Genomic DNA, 25074 nt, shown 5'->3' with positions numbered 1-25074 from the left:
GAAATGTCTCTCTCCCTCCCTGATCAAGAGCTGGTGAAGAATTGATAATTTTCAGGAAGGCAAATGGTGTATTTCCTGCCATCCTGATGTAGTGCTTGCTGCTTTGTGATGTTTGGGAATTTTTGCCAGGACTTCTGAGGACTACCTGAGATTAGAAAGTTTGAAGAACATGGTCATTGGATAGATTGCCATATTGGGAAATGTAAAATAGCAGGTAATTAAATGTTGTTAAAAGAATTGAGTTTTGCTCATTTTTGTTATGCAACACGATTAATCAAGGAACAAATAGGACTGGCTATAAATAGCTTGCCCCATTGGGCATTGACCCATTTTGAGAGAAAAGTACGTTTCCATCTTCATTAGGCACCTGGTTCAGTAATCTATTTCCCTTGTGCATAAACTAATGAAATTTGGCCAGCAAATGTATTTCTGACAGTTACTCTGGTGTATCTGCAGGAACTACGTATCCAAGGGTAAAATGAGGGAAAACTCTGGCCCCAATTGTCTCCTAGCTGCCAATATTTATTCTGAAGATGAATGGAGGGGATGGTTACAGATGGAAGTAATGGTGAAAAACAAAATCCATATAGGATGAATGAAGCATGGATAGGGCTGATAGGATCAGTGAGGGGGGGTGGCATTGTTGTACTGTGCACGGTGAAGTTAAATGTCAAACTGGCTTCATGGGGCTTGATGCATTTGAGAGCATTTTAAAAGTTCTCTGGTTTTCTCTTCAGTGAACTCTTACCAGAGGCTGTCTTGAGCAGAGAGAGTGTTAGCCAATAGCAGTAGCATGTGCGTTTCTTGAGCTGCAACAGCTGTTGATAAAGTCAAACCGGATAGAACAGCCGTCACTGGGGAGCCGGAGGAATTAACAAGGATTGGTACCTTGGGAATGCTGGATCATTGGGCGTAACTTGGACTTGGCTGTACCTGGGCTGCTTTATTTTTGTTCCTCCGGCTTCAGCAGCTTGTGAAGGCTCCTCTTCTGCATGGCTGTAATTATCAGCTTCTGAAACATCTGCCGCATGAACTGAGGAGAGCCTCTTAATGTGTTTCGCTGACTTCATGCTGAATGTACATCATTCAACGCAAACTATGAAGAGTAAATAGAGAAATTTATGAAAGAATTTGTTGGATTTTTTCCCTCCCTCTTTTGAGGCGTCTTTTGTATTTCTATTCTCTCTTACTATTTAAAGACCCAAACAAGGAGAATAGTATTCATACAAATGGGGAGATAGCTGACATTGTAGTAGATGAGGTCAGCAGCTTGGAACGGAATGAGGAAATTGCAAGAGAGGCCATTGACTGCAGTGCACGCAGCCATGAATAATTTAAATCCTCTTGAAATAGTTTACAATGATGCTTTATGCATCAAAGCAGGGCATAGTCACAGCCGTGCACTGTTACCACCTCCCCTTTTTTATTTATAGAAAGAATTCTGAGACTAATTATTTCTTGGTATCAGAGTATTCATTGGATTTTCTCGACTGTGGCTCAAATCTAAAAATGGGTCGCCCTCTGACCGCCACTTCATTTTCTTTTAGTGCTAAGTCTCCAGTGCTGTTTTTTTTGTCTGAGTTTGTAAATTGCATAGCTGAAGGCATTTCCAAGATGCTGCTTAATTAATTTTGATCGCTACTTGTTTCTTGCACATCTTCTATTGCCATTGGTTTCTTCATCTCTTGAATGAAAATTTTTTTTTTTGCAAAAGTGAACACTCCCAAATAAAATCAGCCTGTACTCCACAAGTCCCCATAGCAGTTAATTACTCTAGAGCTCTCAAATTGTTCAAGAATTAAATGCTACTGCTGTATCTGAGGAAGATTTAGCCTGAGTTTTTTCCTACTCTTTCCTGTCATCTGATGGGGCAATGCTGTCTTATCATTAAAGTGGTATGATCTTTTGAATTCTAAGTTTCATTATCCTACCTTTCAACAATAATTCAAATCTCACCACTGCCACTTTTTTGAAACTCATTCTTTGTGACTTCAAGCCACTGGAACATTTTACCATTCATAGAGCTAACTTCTGCAGCCTCCTGAGTATTTCAAAGAAACAAGTGCCTGTGTGACCTCAGTAATACTTCCTCTAATCAACCACGTCCGTATCCTCCAGGTGCATCGCACAGCGGCTTTTCTTTCTGCTTCACTTCTCTGGGGAGGCAAAACTTCTTTGGTGTTTACTTGAGTTTTTAACAGTTGGAGCAAGGTGAACCAAAGGAGGAAGGTTATTTCAATAACTTGAAATGTTAGCAGATTCCACACCCTAAAACACATACATGAATGAACTGTGATAAAGTTAACCACATCTCACTTTATTACTGCTATCGATGAGCAACCTGCAACTGCAAGAACAAGTGGGGTCATTGAACACAATGATCAGGAAACAGAATTCAGTTTCCACCTCGTGATGCATCATTTGTAGTAACGGCCCCAATAGTAGACCTTGAGGCAGTGTTTGCAGACTGACTTAACAGGTGGCTGTAATTCCCACTGTGCAATGTTGAGGAACTGTGTGCCCATGCAAAGATGTTTGGTTTATAGATGTAATGAGTTGGCCTGGGGTAAGTCTGACACAAGGTGAAGGTTAAAGATCTGCCCCAGTGGAAATTGACAAGGGCCCGAGAGTTGGCAAGTAATTTTGGGTAATGCCTCTTTAAGAATTGAGTGATTGCAAACTGTCTGGAACTACAAATACCTTTCTGTTTGCATTTGAGGAGCTGCAGTAATAGAAAAAGGAAGAGAAAGTACGCTGTTGCAAGAAAACTAATGTGCAAATAACTTGCCTTAAATGCATCCTGAAGAAAATTTTTTAAATGCATGCAATTTGGGCTCTTTTTTTCATGCCCGCAGAGAATTTTTGTGTGCGCGCAAAAGCTGTGATGAGAATTAATCAGCCTGAGAGGGGAACAATGAAACACTTTTATCGGATTTGTTTGACAGGTGTGGAGACCCTGCAGGGAATAGGTTTATCAGTATTTGCATTCTTTCTGCCTACACAGCAATAGTGGTGTTGAAGGGGAAGGTAGTGTGTGTGCAGGGTCAGGGGGTGGGGGGGGGGGGGTGGTGGTGTGGGCGGGGAGGGGAAGATTGTAGGCGTTTGGAACAGGAAGATGCATATAGTGTAGCTTGTGGTTTCCATCTCTGTTTTTGTTCCAGGTATTTGTTCAAACTATCACAGAACCTTCATGTTGGCATCGGTTAGCTTCAATTAGTTTTGATGTAACTTGTAACTCCACACAGAAACCCCTGGGTTATTTCTTGTTTGAGCAGGGATGCAGTTGGTAGAGGGCAAAAGCATGATTGCAGTTAACAACTTCCTTGCCATTTCCCCCCTCTCATTACCATTCATACAAGTCAGATTGCATTGGTCTTTTTCCCCCCACATCCAAAGGCAGAAAACTAATCAGTGAAGTTTCCTTTACTGCATCACAAAAGGATCCCAAGGACAAGTTTTGGACTCAGTTGCATTATTAAACGCTGCCAGGTATTTTTAAACCTGTGGTTGCCTAAAAAGAAATCTCTAAGCCGTTACTATATTAAAAAAAATATAGAGACTTGCAGGACAGAAAGTTGCCTAAAATGATCATTTTGCTATAGGATGCATTAGATGCTCTGTGGTTAGTAAGGGACTTCTTGCAGTGATATGTGAGTCTGTTGTCTGCTTTAAAGGGAGCAACAGTTTGGAAGAAATGGCCATAGTTTTGAATTGATGTATTTCCCTTTGGGGGAGGTCCATTGGCTAAAGCTCCAGAATTTTGAGGGTTGATTGGTGAACTTGGCTGAACATTGTGTTCTCCCAGGTTTGCCAGAAAAGCCTTGGAATAGAAACTCAGCTACTCACTCCATTTAGGATTTTTAAACTGAGATCTGATCTGCCTACTCAGCTGGGCGCAAGAGATCATGTGAAATGGTTCTTTCCGTATCCCAAACTAAAATCGTAGAATCTGGATGCTAATTGGATCTTGTTGGGCATTAATTGGTTGCAGTATTTGAATAATGGGAGCATATAAAAAATCTGAAATAAAATCAGAATATACTGGAAGCACTCAGCAAGTCTGGTTGCATTTCTAGAAAGAAACAATGAATTCATCTGGCCTGTGATCTTCTGTCAGAACGGAGTCCTGTACTACTGTGGCATGGTTAGTATTAGCAGTTAGCACATAGCTATTACAGCTCCAGGATTTCAAATCTGGTCCTGTCTGTAAGTAGTTTGTACAGTATGTCTGCGTGGATTTCCTCAAGGTGCCCTGGTTTCCTCCCACCTTTCATAACGTAAAGGGTTGTAGGTCATTTTGGACAGCATGGGCTCCTGAGCTGGAAAAGCCTATTATCGTGCTGTATATCCAAATTTATTTTCAAAATTAAAGAAAAGTTGACTGCCTCTGTTTGCACATTTTATGTCATAGTGGTTCTATTTGGGTATCTTGCATCAGTGATGAGGTTTTTGTAGTTGGTAAAATGATTTGGGAAAGTGAGAGTCAGTTGCATAATGGGCAACCTTGTTATTAAAACACCCATCATAAGGCTAGTATATGAATGGGCAGATGATGAGATGGTTTTGTCCGTCTGTAAATGCAGCCAAATAATACCCAAGACTGTGGCGGCAATGACAAGACGGTCTAAAACAGGAAATGGCATCCTCTTTTGCTTAAACTTCAAAAAGGACTTCCCCAGAATTTGATGCTGAAGTGCAGCCCTGAATAAAATTATGTTGATTACATGGACTTTTGGCAGAAAGGGAAATGAATATTTTCATAAGCTACTGGAATGTAATCTTTTCAATCTTTCTGTCCATCTGTCGTCCAGAGTAAATAGCTAAAATAGCAATAGCAGTTTTGAATAGAGTACCTCGTGACAATTTATAGATGGTCACAATGTGGACTGAACACCACAATGTCCATTTAAAATTGTTCATTTGTACAATAGATTGGATGGAAGGCTATTCTGTCCCATCTATATCCTACACATGTTCTTGGAATAAATCCAAATATTGGAATTTGCATTGCTACACAGTTTAATAAAGGAGCAAGATGCCTTGTATCCTGAAAATGGTACAAAGACCAATCCGCTGGAATAACTCAGCAGGTCAAGTAGCATCAGTAGGAGGGAAAGAATGTTCAATATTTTTGGTCAAATTTCCACTGAGTTCCTCCAGCAGATTGCTTTTGCTTCAGAATCCAGTGTGCCTCCTGAAAAGTGTTTTGATCATGGGGCAATCCCTCCAAGATCTTGACCAACTTGAATATTCCCTTGACAAAAGCTTCCATCGTTCTATGTGATGACCATTGGTTAGTCTCGTAGCTGGTCTTAATACTGGTCTTGTGTGACAGTTGCAAGCACTGCTTCTTAGAAACAGATTGTGGATCCTGATTAAGAGCAAAGAAATTGGTTGGTCTTCCCTTCTCTTGGGCATTGCAACCATAGGGTTGTCTCAGCTGCAATTGACTGTTGGAAATTACATCTGGAATGTGTCACATTTGAGAATCATTGAATAAGCCAGCTGAGTCATTGCAGAAGACCAAAGGTAGAATATTAGATTGGGATAATTCTACAAAAAAAGTTCTTGTGGTGTTTGTAAAATAAAAAAAAACTTTGCTAAAATCCTAATTAGTTTCTTAATCTCTTTGATTAAAGATGATGGGAACTTGATGCAATATGTCTAATATCAGTTGATCATTGCATTAAAAAAAACATACGATCAGATCCTGGTTATTAATGTGTTTCACCATCCTTCAAACAAACTAAAAGCACATCAAGTGGTGTGGAGGCATTAAGTGCTGTTGTTTCTTTAAATCATGTATTCTATTAAAGGAAGATCTGTAGAAGCCATAGGAATAGCCTTTAGCTTTCTGTTCCCATGGTAATGAATGAATGCACCAGCACTGATGTTCAATCAATACAAGTCCCATGAGTTTCCAATGCAGGATTGATCTTCTGTAATGTACTGGCAATTATTTAATTCCATTCAATGGGATGTAGCAAGTTTTTTTTGAAATGGGTTTCTATGACTAATACAACCATGTTTATCTTCAGTGTTTTAACCCTTTTTGAGCTCATTAGGTCTGATTGTATTCCATTTGAACCCAATGCTGGAGAAGCAACAGGCACGGTTAGCAAACAGGTTGGGGGTTCAACCCCATGCTGTCTATACAAGGAGTTTGTTCATTCTCCCTATGTCTGGATTACCTCCAGGTTTCTGTCCACTGTTCAAAATATATTGGGTGTAGGCCAATTTGCTGTAATTGGGAAGCATGGGCTCATGGGCCAAAGGGACTGTTACCCTGATGTTTCCAGTACACCCTGTAGATATGAAAAGTCCCTGTTACTTTGTATACTTGAAGTGATATTCATGTAATAGTTGACTCCACCCACCCCCCCCCACCCCTGTATTTTTGTCCATGGCTGTCTTGCCTATATGGCGGTTCAACTGTAAAACCTTGTCCCGGCCTCCCGCCCATCTGTGCTCCTGACACTATAAATGAGGACATAACCATGTGGTCCCAGCCATCCGAGCACCCAACGCCTTGACCAACGCAGGTAGTTACCATGGTCAAGAGTAGTATCTGTGTAAAAGTCGACCCCCTCCAAATTTGACCTGAAAAATTGGTCCTCAAAACTCTACTATTACACAAGTATATGGTATAATGTATGAAATTTGTACATCAGACCCAATCTTTTCACTGGCTGACTTTCTATACTGGTCTTGCAGGTGATCGACTGAGACAGACGGAGAACCGTGCTACGCGCTGCAAAGTGGAACGCCTGCAGCTGCTGATGCAACAGAAGAGGATGCGCAGGAAGGCTCGACGGGACGCCAGGGCGCCATATCAGTGGCTGCCCAACCGCAAGTCGAGCCGCACAAATAGCAACAGCAGCGTATCCAGCGATGGCAGCCTAGACTTGGACTTTGAGGATTCTGTGTGGAAGCCTGAGGTCAAAGCTGATCTCAAATCTGAATTTGTTGTGGCATAGACCTACCTGGCATGGGGCATAAAAGGGAGGACTTCACTTTTGATTTCAGCGACCAGATGGACTCTGAGCAAACTTCTGGAGATTGCAAATGGAATACATACAGAAGATGGGAGAGGGTTTAAAATGTGGTCTCCTGAAATCAGGACTGTACATCTGAAAAACATTTAGTTCCCACAAAACATGAACGCCGTCTGCAGTTCAAAGTGGAAAAGTCATGTGATTAAGTGGATCTAACAGCGTAGTTGGTGGGTCTTCGGTGACCAAGTATGGCTGCCTTTCACAATGGTCAATTATGATGGAGATCAGAGAAGACTTGGCATGTCTGGACTTGAGAATGCCTTTCCTCTTGATGACAAAAGCTGCACAGTAAGGCTGCTTGTTGCCATGGTTGCACTGTTTTTCACTTAAAGGTAGCAGGAGCGCTATAAATTGCAAAAATGCCTCCTTTGTCTTGCTGAGGAGGAGGGTGGTCTGTACTTTTCTCAGAAAGGAAAGAAATGAAGTTTTAAAAAAAAACATAGAGTATGTAGCATTGTTCACCAACACTCTGAAAGCATTTAGTTCACTGAAATTTTGCACATTATTAAGAGCGTGACAACAGGTAGCTTTCATTTGAATAAGATTCAGTGGTGACTGGGTGTGTCCATGGCGACAGGTGTCTGTTAACCTTTTGGAAATGAGAAAAGTGGGTATTGCTCTGTATCTTATTTGTGATGCATGGTGTCTTGAGGGGAAAGGATTAAATTGCTGACACGAGTAGAACTGTTCTCGTGAGAGTGTGACATTAAATTCAGTCACTTTCATCCTGTTGTTTTGGGAAGGGGGCTGGGAAGCTCTGCACAATGAGGTAGAATAAACTCCTATTTTTAAAATCAGTAATTTCCCTATACAACTGAGCCAGATCACTTAGAGGTACACTTGTGGTACAGTGCTAGCTAATATAGACTGTAGATAAATTGCAAGATCTATTATTGGTTATCTCTATTATTACTTTCTGCAAGCCACATCTTGCACTTGTTTTTTCTGTTTTCAGTGCAGTCCCATTGATCGGCATTGAGTTGGGCTGGGGGAAAGGGTAATTAGTAGATTGCAGGCCTGGGGCTTGGTTGACTCAATGCAAGTCTTGTCTGTTTAGTCCAATGGTACAAGTTTTAATCCTTTTCAAGAAAATAGGCAGAACTTCCCACCAATCTTAGTTTTAAAAACACATTTGCATTTTGGAGCGTGTTCGGAGAGCACATATGACAGGGCTGGTGGGGAAGGGTGGGGTTTGTAAATCAAAACATATTGCATGAGCCTGCATACCCTGGAGAAATTCAGTACCTAGAATCTATTGGCAGTTTCTGGCAAACCTCTCTGCACTCTAACTGCAAAACTAGCTTTCTGCTCTGTGATGGGGCCCAGTTTGAAATGAATTTGAAATGTGTGGCAGATGCTGATCACAACACAAATTCAGTGTGAGGTGTGTTCAAAACAGTTGGCTCTGTGCCTATCTGGCAATGTATCCAAAAGGACAAATTAAGATTTGTATTTGAAGTACCTAAGGTTCAACCGTTGCAATACTGTGATGTCACAACCCAGTCTCTTTCTCACTGGTGTCAGGGACACAAGTGCCTTTTGGATCCCAAGTCTACTTCTACTTCTGTGTCCTTGGCTTCAACTGGGAGAATTCCTCCACTGCCCCCCAACCCCTCCACTCATGCGCCTATCTACAGTCTATGGAAAGACCAGTGCTGTAACAACCCCACTCATTCTTTGCTCTCCCCACTCTTTTTCTGTGTCTACCTATTGTCGGTGTTTTCCCTGTCTTTGTCATTGAATTGAGACTTGTTTCCGCTTGCTACTGTGCAAAGAAAAATGTTAACACTCTATTCCAAGCTTCATTTTAGATGCAACTAGGCTGTGCCTCCATTGCGTGTGTGACCAAGACCCTGCAAGGCCATTGTAGTGTGCCATCTGGACCTGTCTTGTCCTGTACCCTAATGACTAGGCACACATTATAACATCCCACTTCTGTTTGTGTTCACTCCTGCTTGTATTTACTGTAGGTTTTTTATATATAAACATATATATTTAACTGACTTTGTACTGTGTGCTTTCCATTGTGCCCCTATCCTGGTTTTAAACAAAACGTAAAGAAGCATTAATTCACCAATTTGTTGGTGAGGGTTAAATGTATGAACACCTCATTTAAATAGTCTGTATTCTTGTAGCCAATTTTAAAAGAAAAAGATACAATGTTCTAGCTAGGCAGGTGTAGCACAAATGTGACTGTATTAATTTATAAAACCAAAATGGTGACTGTGAACTAGGTATTTATTTGTGCTTTGAAAGTTTGGGGGGGAGGGGGGGTGGAAGAGCAACATCACAGTTTGAACATGGCCAGGGTTGATGCAAAATCTCCTCCATGGAATCTGCAGCAGTTTCCATAATTCTAAGCAATACATTTCATTGTGACTTGGAATGGGCTTTGTAGTTCACTCGGGTTGGGGGTTGATTAAATTTAACCAAAATATTATTGTCACGTGGGATTTTGCATTTACCTCTGCCTTATACACTTGGCAAGACAAGAGGGTTGACGGATTGTCATCCTAAGCATTGGAATGAAGCAGAAAACAGTAAATTATGTATTGGTATGTAGATAAACTTACATGCATGTATCATTAGGACTTGACAATGGTTTGTGGGACATACAGTAATTGGTTGTTATGTGGTAATCTGAACATGTACAAACTTGTATTAGGTTTTTGTATAGCATTGGAGGGAAAAAAGCAACTCCACAGGTATAAATAATAAAATGCCAAATGTTGGTGATAAACATATTTTCCATGTTTTGTGTCTTGCTTTATTATTGTAGGTTCTTGTTTTTCCTTCTGCTATATTTTTTGATATTCATAAGAACTTTTTGTATTTGCTAAAAATTGATAACCAAAAGCAAAAGTTTTGTTTCTCACCAGATGGTATATTTGCTGTGATGTATCTTTTACCTTTTTAAAAAAAACCAGGAACTGTTTTCTTGTGTGATATATAAATATATATATATATATAAATGAAAGAGATCCCTGCGCCAAAGTGTAAACTTTCATATCTGCCCTTTTGCACTTGCTGTCTTTCATATATTGACAATTATTTTTATATCTTGGTCTCAGACCACTTCTATCACAAAAATCCTCAAAGAAAAATGTTCAATTTTGACATGTGGCACAGTAATAGGGCCTTTGGTCCACAAGCCCTCGTCATCCAATTGACCTACACCTCTGGTATGTTTTGAACAGTGAGAGCACCCAGAGAAAACCTATGTAGACACAAGGAGAACATCCAAATTCCTTATAGACAGCATGGGATTCAAACCTTGGTCACTGGTGCTGTAATCTTCTTCTTTGGCTTGGCTTCGCGGACGAAGATTTATGGAGGGGGTAAAAAGTCCACGTCAGCTGCAGGCTCGTTTGTGGCTGACAAGTCCGATGCGGGACAGGCAGACACGATTGCAGCGGTTGCAAGGGAAAATTGGTGGGTTGGGGTTGGGTGTTGGGTTTTTCCTCCTTTGCCTTTTGTCAGTGAGGTGGGCTCTGCGGTCTTCTTCAAAGGAGGTTGCTGCCCGCCAAACTGTGAGGCGCCAAGATGCACGGTTTGAGGCGTTATCAGCCCACTGGCGGTGGTCAATGTGGCAGGCACCAAGAGATTTCTTTAGGCAGTCCTTGTACCTTTTCTTTGGTGCACCTCTGTCACGGTGGCCAGTGGAGAGCTCGCCATATAACAGGATCTTAGGAAGGCGATGGTCCTCCATTCTGGAGACGTGACCCATCCAGCGCAGCTGGATCTTCAGCAGCGTGGACTCGATGCTGTCGACCTCTGCCATCTCGAGTACTTCAACGTTAGGGGTGTAAACGCTCCAATGGATGTTGAGGATGGAGCGGAGACAACGCTGGTGGAGCCGTAGGTGGTGCCGGTAGATGACCCATGATTCGGAGCCGAACAGGAGTGTGGGTATGACAACGGCTCTGTATACGCTTATCTTTGTGAGGTTTTTCAGTTGGTTGTTTTTCCAGACTCTTTTGTGTAGTCTTCCAAAGGCTCCAAGAAAAGTGCAGAGAACAAAACAAAGGACTCTACATCACCTTTGTTGACCTCACCAAAGCCTTCGACACCGTGAGCAGGAAAGGGCTTTGGCAAATACTAGAGCGCATCGGATGTCCCCCAAAGTTCCTCAACATGATTATCCAACTGCACGAAAACCCACAAGGTCGGGTCAGATACAGCAATGAGCTCTCTGAACCCTTCTCCATTAACAATGGCGTGAAGCAAGGCTGTGTTCTGGCACCAACCCTCTTTTCAATCTTCTTCAGCATGATGCTGAACCAAGCCATGAAAGACCCCAACAATGAAGACGCTGTTTACATCCGGTACCGCACGGATGGCAGTCTCTTCAATCTGAGGCGCCTGCAAGCTCACACCAAGACACAAGAGAAACTTGTCCGTGAACTACTCTTTGCAGATGATGCCACTTTAGTTGCCCATTCAGAGCCAGCTCTTCAGCGCTTGACGTCCTGCTTTGCGGAAACTGCCAAAATGTTTGGCCTGGAAGTCAGCCTGAAGAAAACTGAGGTCCTCCATCAGCCAGCTCCCCACCATGACTACCAGCCCCCCCACATCTCCATCGGGCACACAAAACTCAAAACGGTCAACCAGTTTACCTATCTCGGCTGCACCATTTCATCAGATGCAAGGGGGTGCTGTAATAGTGTTGTACTAATAGCTGCACTGCCACTACTGGTGCTGTAATAGCTGCGCTGCCACTACTGGTGCTGTAATAGCTGCGCTGCCACTACTGGTGCTGTAATAGCTGCGCTGCCACTACTGGTGCTGTAATAGCTGCGCTGCCACTACTGGTGCTGTAATAGCTGCGCTGCCACTACTGGTGCTGTAATAGCTGCGCTGCCACTACTGGTGCTGTAATAGCTGCGCTGCCACTACTGGTGCTGTAATAGCTGCGCTGCCACTACTTTAAGCATGCCGCAAATATTCTGATAATTCAGCTTCAGTTTTCAGTGGTTTGTCTGCTCCTGTGAATCCTTTATTCAGTAATATCAGACCGATCCTTAATTCACCAAACCTTTGCTCTCAAGAATTTTGAACAACTTGACCAGTAACGCAATCACATTTTTTTTAAGGTATCAACGAATAGAATAAACTGCTTAATTTTGTCCAAATGTATACCGAATAGGGACTTTGTTTTGGACCAGTTGTTCTGTTTGATCTTTCGCCATCAAGAGCCTATGCTAGGTGCTGATTACTGAAGATCCCTTCCAAATATGGATTGAGGGAGGAGAAAAGCAATCTTTTCTGTTAAGATATTCCCTCTAGCAAGCAAATTAGTGTGGGTTCCTCTAAACTTTAGCAAGCTCTGATCAGAATTTGTCATGATAAATGGTGGCATGGTTAGCACAACACTTGAGCGCCAGTGACTAGGGTTTAAATCTTGTGCTTGTCTGTAAGGAGATTTTACATTCTCCCTGTATCTGCATGGGTTTCCTCCTGGTGCTCTGGTTACTGCCACCATTCAAAACCTAGCCGGTGTGTAGGTCAATTGGGTGAAATTGGCAGCATAGGCCAAAAGGGCCTGTTACCATGCTGTATGTTTAAATTTCTTTATCAATCTTTTTATTGGTTTTAATATATGCAAAATAAAATATAATTTACTTGATATAATTTAATATTTAGTATTGAGTAACGACGAATAAGGTACATATGAACGTGTTATTAAATAGGGGAAAAAAGTAAAAGCATTCTTAGGGTTAAGAATCAAACCCCACCTTATGAGGGTTGCTGGCCAAGTTAAGGATTCCACTACTAATAATAACAAAAGCTCAAAAAAGCAGAGATGAATAATCTACATTTTGAAAGTAGTTAAGAACTCCAAAGGGAAAGTTGAGACCCATTACAGTAGTAGAACACCAATTTTTTTTTGAGAGAGACATACCATCACAGCTGACAACCATTGAGTAAGAATAGGAGGGACAGCATCTTTCCATCTCAGCAAAATGGCCCTTCTAGCAATGAGGGAAGCAAAAGCCACTACATTGGATTGTGAAGAGGTCAGTAGTAAATCCATTTGGCCCAATCACTCCAAAAATAGCAATGAAATATTGAGAACTAACGATAAGGTGTGAATTGCCCCTTGCCAGAAATTAGAGAGGAGGACATAGCCAAAACATATGATACAATATGCCTTCCTCAGTTCTGTATTTTTCACATTTAAAGGTAATATTAAGATTAAAATTTAGCTAACTAAATCTTGAAGTGTGCTCAATGGATGGACTACCTTAAATTGAATTAATTAATGCCTAGCACAAAGAGATGAGTGAAAATGCATTTCAAGATAGAATCCCATGTATTTTCAGCAAATAGTTATTTACAGATTGGGAGTTTCTTAAATTCTTTAACATTGAGATTTCCACAGGATTTAGATTTTAACCTTAGTTTGGAAGTATATAATTTTAAACCTAATCATAAAGGATTGCTTTCTGCCTTTCATGAATGCTGTCGATCTAGGGATGGTTCCCTGGATGATGTTAAGAAATTACAGGAACTTTTAACAAACATTTGTACTTTTAAATTGAAAAATCACAAGATGGGTTGTTTGGCTGCAGCATTACGCGCAAATATTGCTAGAAATGGCATTTCAAAAATAGTGCATGAAAATAGGATAAAGTGAGGTAGTGTCCGGTGTTCATCAGCAATCCAATGGGAGAGGGGAAGAAATCCTTGTGTCTCTGGGAGCTCATCTTCAGGATCCTGTACCATCTTCCTGATGGTAGCAGAGTGAAGAAGGCCTGGCCTGGATATGGAGGGAGTCCTTGAAGATGGAGGCTGCTTTCTTGAGACTGCCTCTTGTAGATGTCCTTGATGCTGGTGCCTGTGATGTTAACAACTCTGGAATTTTTTTTCCTTTCTTCTGCATTGGCACCTCCATACCAGACAGAATAAACACCTAGCATAAACAAGTTACCTCAATGTCATTTTAAGGTGGGTTTAGAACCTCTTAATTTGTGTTAAGGTCCACTTTGATTACATCAAAATGGGCCTGTTGGAATTTTGTCCTGAATGATGGAGCTACCTGCTTTACACCAAATGCCATGTATCTGGTAGAGGTGCACAAAGTTAATTGAACCAAATTTTAAAATATCGCATCTGACCTTATTAGAAGCTGCAATGATCTTTCTCTAAACAGTGATGACCAATTACTTCTCAGGTAGCATGACCACAATTTGAATCCCTCTCAAGTTCTGATGCAATGACATTTCACAGTTCTATCCTTTTGAAAAATAATGTTTAAAAGTTGGTCATCGTCTTGCAAAATAATACCCAAATTAGTGAGGTTTCCATTTTTAACGTAGTGAATGCAATCGGTGATTATGTCAATAAGAGTTTGTGCAGAAACATTCTTTTTTTAAGAAAAAGACAACCACGTGGTCTCAAAGAATGGGTGACATTTATCTAGAAGATAGTAGACTGGGAGGTTGGCTTTGCAATTCTTCAATTTTATTTCACTGACAAAAATGGTGCTTTATTTAAATAAAGGTTAATAGTGAAATGATGAACAACTTTCTGGCACAATTTATTGAAACCCACTCCCAGACATGGAATGCGGTAGACAGTAAAGTCCCCAGTATCTGGCACCTATGGGGATTGCAGATGCCACATATGTGAATTTTCTGGTTGCCATCGATCTTTCAATGCCGAACTCCCTTCAGAGTATTTGGATAAAGGAAGTAATTTTATACACAAGGCTTTGAATTGGATTAAAATTAAGGGGCATATAATTTTAAGAAGCAAGATTGTAATCTTCATCTTCACGAGCACTGATTCCTCTGAGCAGCTTTGTGTGCATCTCCAGAAGGTCCAATGCCAACCCTTGGTTTCCACTTCCCATCGTCCAAAGACCTAAAAACTCCGTCAAGGTGAACAGCAATTCATTACTCACCTTTCAGGTTAGCCTATGGCAGCCATTCTCAATGGGGGTGGCCACAGCACATTTTAGGGGGGGGTGTCCCACAGACTGAAATTTGTTTGAAGGGGTATATGGGTCAGCACAACATTGAGGGCTGAAGGGCCTGTACTGTGCTGTTGTTCTATGTACAGAATAAACCAACAAAATGACTGCCTCACAGGGTGGGGAGCCCATAAATTTTCAGTAGAGTCCTAAGGGGCTTGTAGCCAAAAATAGGTTGAGAATAGCTGGTCTCTGGTATTTTTAATTTTTTTTAAAAAAGTTTAGACATGTAGCAGAGAAACAGGCCTTTTTGGCTCAAGAGTCTAATTACGCCCAACTAACCTACAAACCCTGGTATGTTTTGAATGGTGAAAGGAAACCTGAGAACCCAAAGGAAATGGGGAGAAAGTATACTCCTTGGGGACAATGCTGAATTTGAATCAGGGTTGCTGCACTGTAATTATGTTGCGCGAGCTACGCTGCTCTGCTGTGTGAGCTTGCTCACAATGCAGGCTCCCTACATTGGAGAGACAGAAGGTAGTTAAGGTGGCTCCTTGTGTGGAGTATCTCCAGAAAGCTGACGCTTGCTTTCCAATGCCTGTTTAATCCAGTATTCTACACCAGCTCTGAACTTCCTGCCAATGGAATTTCTTGCAACCGTGTCAGACATCAATGTGAATTCAAGGCACAGTGACTCATCCTTCAGGAAGATGGTAACCCTCGTGTCTCGATGTTCAATTTCTGGTCACTGGCCCTTCCAATGAAAGGTACTTGTCATGTTAGCTCACTTTTTCCTCTGCTTGGAATGGATGACTGTTTAAATGAGCAAGTACATTATTTATAAACTGCACCAATTAGGCCCTGAATGAAGTAAAATCTGAGTAATGCTTAAGAACAGGGATACATGGCATTTAGGTTTGTAAGAGTTTCAAAACAATTCCTAAACAAAAAGAGATCATTAAAACTAAGAGAATACTGAACTCTGAAGCAGCACACATGGAATGCCCAAGTATAATGGAGAATTTGTATAAAATCTTAACATCCTATTGTGATTGCCTTAGTGTGAAGAAATAGAGATTCTAGAACAATGGTTCTCAACTTTTTTTCTTTCCACTCTCATACCACCTTGCTAACCATAAATCACCAATGAGGAAATGAGAAAGGATCTAGTATCTGTGGATTGAGATAAGTTGTTTTTCAGGTAAGGAAGTGTGATGGAAGTCGAAAAAATGCTGAGAGTACAGAGTTTGTATGCTCCTATTAGGATTAAAGGCAAAAGTTAACAGGCATAAGGAAGCTTGGTTTTCAAGGGATATTGAGGATCTGGTTTGGAAGAAGAGAGGTGCATAGTAGGTATAGGCAACACGGAGCAAATGAGATGCTTGAGGACTATAAAAAATACAAGAAAAACCTCAGGAAAGAAATCGGGATGGCTAAAAGACATAAAGTTGCTTTGGCAGACAATGTGAAGGAAACGTATGGAGCAGTAGGTTAATTAGGTGTAAATTGGGCGGCATGGGCAGAAATGCCCTGTTACTGTGCTATCTGTTTAGAATTTTTTTTTAAACCCTAAGAATTTTGAGTATATAAGCACAAGGAACAAAATTAGTCCCCTTGAAGATCAGAGTGGAGCCGAAAGAAATTTCAGAGATCATAAATGGTTTTTTTTTTTGCATTAGTATTCACTCAGGAAAGTGACAGTTGAGAGAAGTAAGGAAAACGAGCAGCGAGGTCATGGCCTATGCAGATTAAAGACGAGGAAATGCTTGTTGTCTTAAAGCAAATGAGGGTGGATAAATACCCAGGGCCTGACGATATATTTCCTTGGACCTTGAGGGAGGCTAGTGTAGAAAATGCAGTGGGCCTGGGAGAAATATTTAAAATGTCCTTAGCCACGGGTATGGTGATGGAGGATGACTGCTTCTCAGACTGGAGGTCTGCGACCAGTGGTGTGCCTCAGGGACCATTGTTGTTTGTCTATATCAATGGTCTGGATGATAATGTGGTTATTCCCATACCTTGATGAAGGGCTCAAGCCTGAAATAAATTGTTATGCATTTTTATCTTTGCTATGTAAAGGACACTGACCTGTTGAGTTTCTCCAGTATTGTGTTTTTACTCGGACTTTATTCCCTGGAGTGTAGAAGAATGAGGGAAGATTTGATAGGTAAAATTATGAAGGAGATAGACAGAGTTAATGTAGGTAGGTTTTTTTCTACTGAGGGTAGGTGATATACAAACCAGAGGACATGAGTTAAGGGTAAAGGGGAAAAGCTTAGGGGAATATAAGGTGGAACAGAGAGTGGTGGGAGTGTGGAATGAGATTCCAGCTGAAACGGTGAATACAGATTCATTTTCAAGAAGAATTTGGTCAGTACATGGATGGGAGAGTTATGGAGGGCTATGGATTGGGTGCAGTTCAGGGTGATTAGGCATAAAAATGGTTCGGCACAGACTAGGAGGGCTGAAGCAGTCTGTTTCTGTGTTGTGATGCTCTACTCATTGACTAATCCAGTTGAGTCACCTTTGTCTTGCAGTGAGAATCCTTATTGAAACATTCTGGCAACATGCTAATTAGAATTGCTTCATGCAATAAGGTCTGAATCATTGGAACTTTCTATGGGGCATTTGCAGAGGTTCAGGAAGGCTCACTATGATTGACTACGGATGGGCAGTGAGAGCTGGGCATGCTTGTGAAGCCCATTTTGTGCAAATGAATAAAAGAGGAGTGATATTAACAGAAGAGGTTAATTGAATATTAATTCCAGGATACTACTTGCATTTGAGCAGATGTGAAACCAATTCACTTCTGCCTCCAAGTAATGGCCCATTTTTTTTGATAACCTTGCAATAATCACTTTCCTTGTCAATTAGTAAATTTTGCAAATAAGAACTCAAACTGATGCATGTTAAACAGCAGCTGCTCTGTGGCTTATTGCCAGACACCTCCCCTCACAGCAGACATTAGCTGTATTTCTGATTGCAGCCTGAATGGTTCAATGGTTCAAGGATGTGGCTAGTCCCAGCACATCTCTGCAGAAGCAAATGGCTCACAAATGTGTCACATGCCACACTATAAAACACTGATTATAAGAAGTGGCAAACACTGTTATATTTGCAATTTGTGCTAACGATTTGAGAACTCCACACATTTTGCTGTCAATTGAGGAGAGTGGGGAAGCAGTTTGCATAATTAATCATGCAAATCTAAAATGGCTTGAAATGTCACAAATAAATGCAGTTGATTTTAGTGTCTATTGCATTCCTTTTGCCTCCATGAGCTGCCAAAGTGAAAGGAGTCAGAATTGGAATTTATTGCCATGAACAAGTCACGAAATGCGAACATTCATATTATAACCATCTTACAATATTATAAAAAAATAATAGTGCACAAAAAATAAGGCAGTCTTTGGTTCATTTGATTATTCAGGAATCTGATGGCAGTGGGGAAGAAGTTGTCCTTTTGTCATTGAGTGCTCATTCCTTGGGCTCCTGTACCTTTTTCCCTGATGGTAGCAGAGTGAAGAGGGCATTGGTTGGAGGATAGAGGCTTCTTTTTTTAAGATACCACCTCCTATAGATGTCCTCAATGGAGTGAAGTCTGGTGCCTGTGATGCAGGCTGAGTTAACAACCCTCTGTAGTTTTTTCTTCTCCTGAGATTTGGTACCTCCATACCAGACAGTCGCAATGCATTTAGCTTTTAATTTAATGTTAAATTGTATTTCTTTTTATAAAAATGTCTTAAAAATAAATTATAGTTAAAATATTGCATCTGTATTCTTAGTAAGTTAGCTGTGGGTTGGTACACGGACATGCTCAAGTCACATCATATTTATAGAGAACCATTGTTTTCAGAAAAGTCTGCTCATTCTCGGAGTTGACATGTCTGGGAAGGACAGAACTAATGGATTTCAAGTGGGTCTTAATTATTCAAGAACTGCTGAAGGAAACCATCTGTTTTTAATCAAAGCTACTTAAGCCTCTTGAACAGAGACGAGGTCAGAGGTTGTTATGGATATCGAATGGGTTTGAAAAAGGAACAGAATTTTGGTAGAAATAAAACTGATGATCATGTGGTTTCCAAAAAATGGGACTCGCCTCAATAATTAAGTAATGGTCACATGATTTGGAGAAATATATTTCTGAATTTAAACATTTTGAGTTCAGCTTTGGAAGAGTTCAGTTTGGAGAGTACAGAAGTCAAAGCCCCTGTAACACAGGCGTTGAAACCTTGTGAAAGACAGGGTTGAGTTACTTGGTGCTGTTGTTTGTGTTACTCCAGGGAAAAGGGGGATGCAAAATCAATGGCTTTTGAAATAAGGAAGACCATTTCGCTGTTTCTTTGGATAAGAAGACAGATTTCTACTGGGTCTATTTTTGTAATGGCCACTTCATTTAACCCTTGTCTGGTTTGTGAATTCATCGTGGAAGAAAATAGCCACATTGTGAGTAAAGAGGCCTGAAGCAATAATGTTTAAAAAGTACTTTATAACTATTTCTGAACTGAGAATTTAAGACCTTCAATCAAGACTAAAATGATGTTGAAATTTTAAAGATTGATTTTTCGGAGTGGGGCTTTAATGACACCGACACATTTATGCATAGTGGGGTTAAGTTTAGAGTTAAGTAAGTTTAGAGATAAGTAAGAAATGTTATGTTGTTAATAGTTTAATTAAAAAACTATTATTTTGAATTTACCATTGTCTGGTGAATTTTCTATTGCTGTTCCTGTGTTAGTGCTAACAAAATTCCTTTATTCCCAAAAATAATTAAAAAGGTTGTTAGTTCATAACACAGTAATGCAACCAGCCAGAACTCTCTCCATAGTACATACGCCTGTAGAAGTTTGAGAGTTTTCAGCGACAAACCGAATCTCCTCAAACACCTCACAAGCATAGCTGCTGGCGAGCCTTCTTCATGATTACATCAACAAGGAGGCTCTAGGACAGATCATCAGACACCCAGGAATTTGAAGTTTTTGATCTTCTCCACTACTGAGCCCTCTGTATGAATTGCTGTTTTCGAGGAAGTCCAGAGCTGAATGGAGAGCCAGCAATATTGTATCTGCTGTGGAGCGATTGTGACGATAGGCGAATTGCAGTGGGTCTAGATCTTTGTTTGGGTCCATGTTAATTCTGGCCATGACCAGCCTCTCAAAACATTTCATCACAGTAGAAGTTAGTGCTACAGAGCAAGAGTCATTGAGGCAGCTCACTGCTCTTCAACACTGGGATGATCGATGCCTTTTCAGCAGGTGGGAACCTCTGACTGCAGCAATGAGAGTTTGAAAGTGTCCGTGAACACTCCAGCTAGTTGGTTGGTGCAGATTTTCAGTATCCTGCCAGGTATGCTGTCAGGGCCTGATGCCTTGTGAGGGTTCACCCTCTTGAATGATGTTCTGATGTCGTCCTCAGAGACAGATATCACAGGGTCCTCAGGCTTTGCAGGAATTCTAGTAGGCACTGTTTGGTTCTTCTCAAAGCAGGCATAAAAGGTGTTCAGCTCATCAGGTAATGAAACATCACAGCCATCTATGCTGTTTGCCCTCACTTTGTAGGCTGTAATGGCTTGCACTCCCTGCCACAGCTGGCGTGTATTTGTCTCTAGGCATGGGAGTCAGAAATAAAACAAGATCTGCAGCCCTTTAAAAGGAAAATTGGTGATGAGGGCATCCTTCAGTTCAGAGCAGCAGGCAATATTTCTGTGGAAATTAAAGAAAAAGTGCCTTCATCTTTCACATTCCTTTTAGGACATCCCATAGGTAGAACAGTACTTAAGATTGTGTGAGCTTGTAACGTTGCAGTCAATTTGCACGTGAAGCTCTGACAAACAGTAGAGTTACTTAACTCTACTGGTTGAAGGATGGATATCGGGTTGTTTGTCACTATGTGCACCATTTAAACAAGATGTTTCAATATAGAGAAACACAAAGTTTGAGGACAGGCAGCAAGCTGATACTGACTTGCGGGCGAGGAACTAAAGCAGGCTGAGCTGCTGACAACTTGAGGTCAAAAGACTCAAACCGGACAGTGGGCTGCTGGAGACTGCCTCATAAGGATCAGGTATCAGATCTGGGATTCAAGAGGTTGCTAAGGGCAAGAAGGGCTCATCGTGTTGGAGGTTTGGATCTGGGCTTGGGTTGCCGGTGGTTTGAACAGGAGCTTGTGCCACTGCAGAGGCTTCAAAAGTGCTGGAGGTGAATCCATGGACACTGGGTGACTCTGGGGAACTCTCTTTTGCTGCTCTTTCTCAGCCTGTAAGAGTAGCCAGGCAATGCTAATTGTGAATCCTTGACTGCCTTATGGTATACTGTCAATTAAGGCAGACTAATGGCAATTTTGTGCAATATTGCGTTTGTTTTATTACATGACAATGAATAGTATCTGATTTGAGTTTTAATGTTAACTGTTTCTCTTTCCACAAGTACCTGTCAACTCAGCACTTCCAACTATTTTTGTTAGATGAGCGGTCATTTGGTAAGACAAATATAACTATTTTTTTCAATTTTCTTATGATGAGAATTAATGTATGAATCACCTTGGACTTCACTACTCAGCAGCTGGTCAGAGTAAGATTTTCTAACTGTTTACTGGAGGTCCTCTGGAGAAGTTGTTAGACTTGCTTGGTAATACATAAACAATGTCACACTATGGAGGCCGTCTCGGTAGTGTTGATACACTCCATATGATTTCAGTTTCAATGTTTAAAACTCTGCGTCAGGTCCAAAAACCATTCTCATCACTGCAGAAGACCAGTTTTATTAAAACGTGCGAACCTACTGGGCTGCCGAATGTGAATATTCAAGTGTGAAGTGCATAAGGGAGCTGTTTAGCTCCTAATGCTGCTTTCCCTTTAAGGTAATTGCTCAAATGTCAAAGCAATCTGTGGTAGGAAAATCCAGGCAATTGGAGCTGCCCATAAATTGTTTAAAATCATTTTAAGCCATATCTGACTGTAAATTGTAGGCTCAAGATCAGGAAAAAAAAACTGCAGGAAATGACTGACTTTTCGACTGAATCGATGAAGAAATTTGATAGATCAGAAACAGAAAAGCATAAATACATCTCTTCCAAACTGAATATGAACTTGGGTGTCTGCAATTCTGAAGGTTTACACATTGTAAAGAGTTACATTGACCTCTGAACAATACTGGATGCTGGCAATGAATGTCAAAGCGATGTCAAGATTGTTCATGTACTTCCATCACTTGAAGGAGCTACGGCCCACTGTGTGGGAACATAGCAACAGTCTCAAAGGCTTGCTTGTTCCTTTGTCCTGCTAGTTTTCCTCTCTGGTGCCCATACAATTTCCTCCTGGATTCACTGTTCCTGTTTACTCCACCTCGAGGGGAGGGGAATTGAAGATCATTGCAAATCTGGTACTGTCTGTAAGAAGTTGATAGGTTCTCCCTATGACCTTGCAGGTTTCCTCTGGGTGCTCTTGTTTCCTCCCACACTCCAGACATACTGAGTTAGTAGAGTAATTGGTCACATGGATGTAAATGGATGACGTGGGTTTGTGGACCAGAAGGCATTACTAGTGTGCTGTATCTCTTTTTTAGAAAAATTAAATGAAATGCCTTTGGTGACATGTCTTAAATTTAGACATATTGTACAGTACAGTAATGGGCCCTTCTGGCCCACGAGCCCTTCTGGCCCACGAGCCCTTCTGGCCCACGAGCCCTTCTGGCCCACGAGCCCTTCTGGCCCACGAGCCCTTCTGGCCCACGAGCCCTTCTGGCCCACGAGCCCTTCTGGCCCACGAGCCCTTCTGGCCCACGAGCCCTTCTGGCCCACGAGCCCTTCTGGCCCACGAGCCCTTCTGGCCCACGAGCCCTTCTGGCCCACGAGCCCTTCTGGCCCACGAGCCCTTCTGGCCCACGAGCCCTTCTGGCCCACGAGCCCTTCTGGCCCACGAGCCCTTCTGGCCCACGAGCCCTTCTGGCCCACGAGCCCTTCTGGCCCACGAGCCCTTCTGGCCCACGAGCCCTTCTGGCCCACGAGCCCTTCTGGCCCACGAGCCCTTACCCCCCTCCCCCCCAAATAACCTACAAACCCTGTATGTTTTTTGATTTGGGTACCTGGAGGAAATCCATGCAGACACAGGGAGACATACAAACTCCTTACAGATAGCACTGGATTCTAACCTGGGTTGCTGGGTGCAGTAATAGCATTCCGCTAACCATGCTGCCTCAAGTCCTTTCTACTTTTGCCACAAAAGCTTCATTTAATATGTCTGATTTTTTTTTGAAGCAACTTCCTTCTATTAGTCTCCAATTTGTACATCTTTATCAATTTTTTTCTCAACCTCTTTTATCTGAAAATGATAGCCTCAGCTTCCTCCAGCCTAATTGTATAGCTGAACCTCATCCCAGGAGCCATTCTAATCAATCTTTCCTACACACTTCATCCACTAATGCTTCTTCTGCAACATTTGCAAACTGAAAATTGAACAAATTGAAGTAGACTCAATAATACCTTCATTGAATTTGTATTGAGGGAAGTGTGTGATGATATGATTTATTGTTTGATTCCTGTTAACACAGGAACCAAAGCCAGGATTCAAGAGGATGCTGAGGGCAAGAAGGGCTCCCAAAGGGCCTTGGGTTCTGAAAGCTTCCTGATTGTACTGGAGGTTTGAAACTCAGATTGCTGATAAATTGAACTGGAGTTTGTGCGGCTGCAAAAACAGTGGGACCACTGGAGGTGAATCCACAGACACTCAGCAACTTGGAAGGACTCTTTTTCTTCTGTTTCCCTCTTACTGTAAGGGGTACCAAGTGACACTAATGGTGACTAAAGGCAATTTCATGTAATATTACATGTTCTGTACTATTACATCACAATAATGGAATCTTGAAATGTAGAGGAGATTTGACTTGCCATTCATATATGAAAATGACTACATTGTCCACGTCCAGTAGGTATGACTGTGAGGAGGTGAAACTGTTTTTCTGAAAGGGTCCTGTGGCTTTGGAGCATTCCATCAGACTGCTGTGGAGGCAGACTTTGATTATTTTTGAGGTGGAAGTGGAAAGATTCTTGATGATCAAGTGGATTTAAGGCTAGACAGGAAGTTGCAGTAGGGGTTACCATCAGATAAACCTACTGCTTCTAGTTTGTAAGTTTGGATGTTAATAATTCTGAAAGGATTCCTTGAAACTATGTGACACTTCATTGACAAGGATGAGGTTCAACTGATTTACACCCCACAACCTTTCAGAAGTAGAATGCTGTTCCAAGCTCTGTGTCCTTTTTGTGTCTTTCTTTAAATAAAAGATAACATTTCATTCTTCAACTCATTTATGATGTTTATTTGGTAGAATCATTTTTAGAAAGATAAGTTCCTAAGATACATTTTGGCTGTTTTATTTAGACTCCATGCGTTTAAGAAATGAAGTCTAAATTAAGGCGAGACACTGATCTCAACCACGTGCATCATTCTGCAGTAACTCGTATGAGATCACACAGAGTTGCATATTGATAAGATTGGCTTCTGCTATACAATTTCACACTATTAGTAAATCAGTCAATTGTGCCATAATAACCTATCCATTTTGCACCTGTGACCTATACTGGTGAATTAATAATAGCATGAAAGCACAGTTGAAAAATATATTTTTCCTTCACAGACTTTGTAATACATAAAGTTGCATTATAGGATTGTGCTTCCTGCAATCAAGTAACATGAAAGGATCTAGTTAAGAACTTTATTAATCAGTTAATAATGAGAATTAATCACAGTAGTAAAACTTTCTTAATACCTAACATTCATTGGCTATGCAACGTAAGGGCCTCCCAGTAATTTATTGAAATCTGGTTTTAAACTCAATTAAAATATTCAACCCTTGATCCTATTTTGCCTTGAGGCTTGGTTCTAGGATAAAGTTGATCAAGTTTAAAGCCTATAGAGCTGCTCTAACAGCAATGCTGCTGCTGTGCGGTTCCATGGAGAGCAGGGAGTGGAGTCACAGATCTCCTGTGGAGTTCAACCACCCACTCTGACTGCTGTCAGCTCCATACAGCTTTAAACGGCCTGTAAATGGAGTCAATGGTGCTTTTATTTGAGGAATCTGGGACTGCGGGGTTGTGTCCAAGATGGCG

At 41.3% G+C, this 25074-nt stretch overlaps 1 protein-coding gene and 1 long non-coding RNA gene across 2 annotated transcripts in view; both read left to right on the top strand.

The window, feature by feature from the left end:
* Positions 1–9799, top strand: part of midn (midnolin) — a 31863-nt gene extending 22064 nt beyond the window's left edge. Inside the window, exon 8 of the mRNA XM_069928182.1 lies at positions 6715–9799. Within this exon, the coding sequence (XP_069784283.1) occupies positions 6715–6977 (263 nt within the window). The 3' untranslated portion in view covers positions 6978–9799. The remainder of the gene's footprint in view (positions 1–6714) is intronic.
* Positions 9800–20727: 10928 nt separating this feature from the next.
* On the top strand, positions 20728–24228 carry LOC138758800 (uncharacterized). The gene is made up of 3 exons (XR_011354476.1): positions 20728–21033; positions 21396–21447; positions 23517–24228. It is a non-coding gene; the product is annotated as an uncharacterized lncRNA (long non-coding RNA).
* Positions 24229–25074: the final 846 nt, after the last annotated feature.

Source organism: Narcine bancroftii, chromosome 3 (genome assembly GCF_036971445.1).
Source record: "Narcine bancroftii isolate sNarBan1 chromosome 3, sNarBan1.hap1, whole genome shotgun sequence".
In the NCBI taxonomy this organism is placed as follows: domain Eukaryota; kingdom Metazoa; phylum Chordata; class Chondrichthyes; order Torpediniformes; family Narcinidae; genus Narcine; species Narcine bancroftii.
Note: the sequence above shows the minus strand (reverse complement) of the source record. Positions and strands in the feature narration are given on the sequence as shown.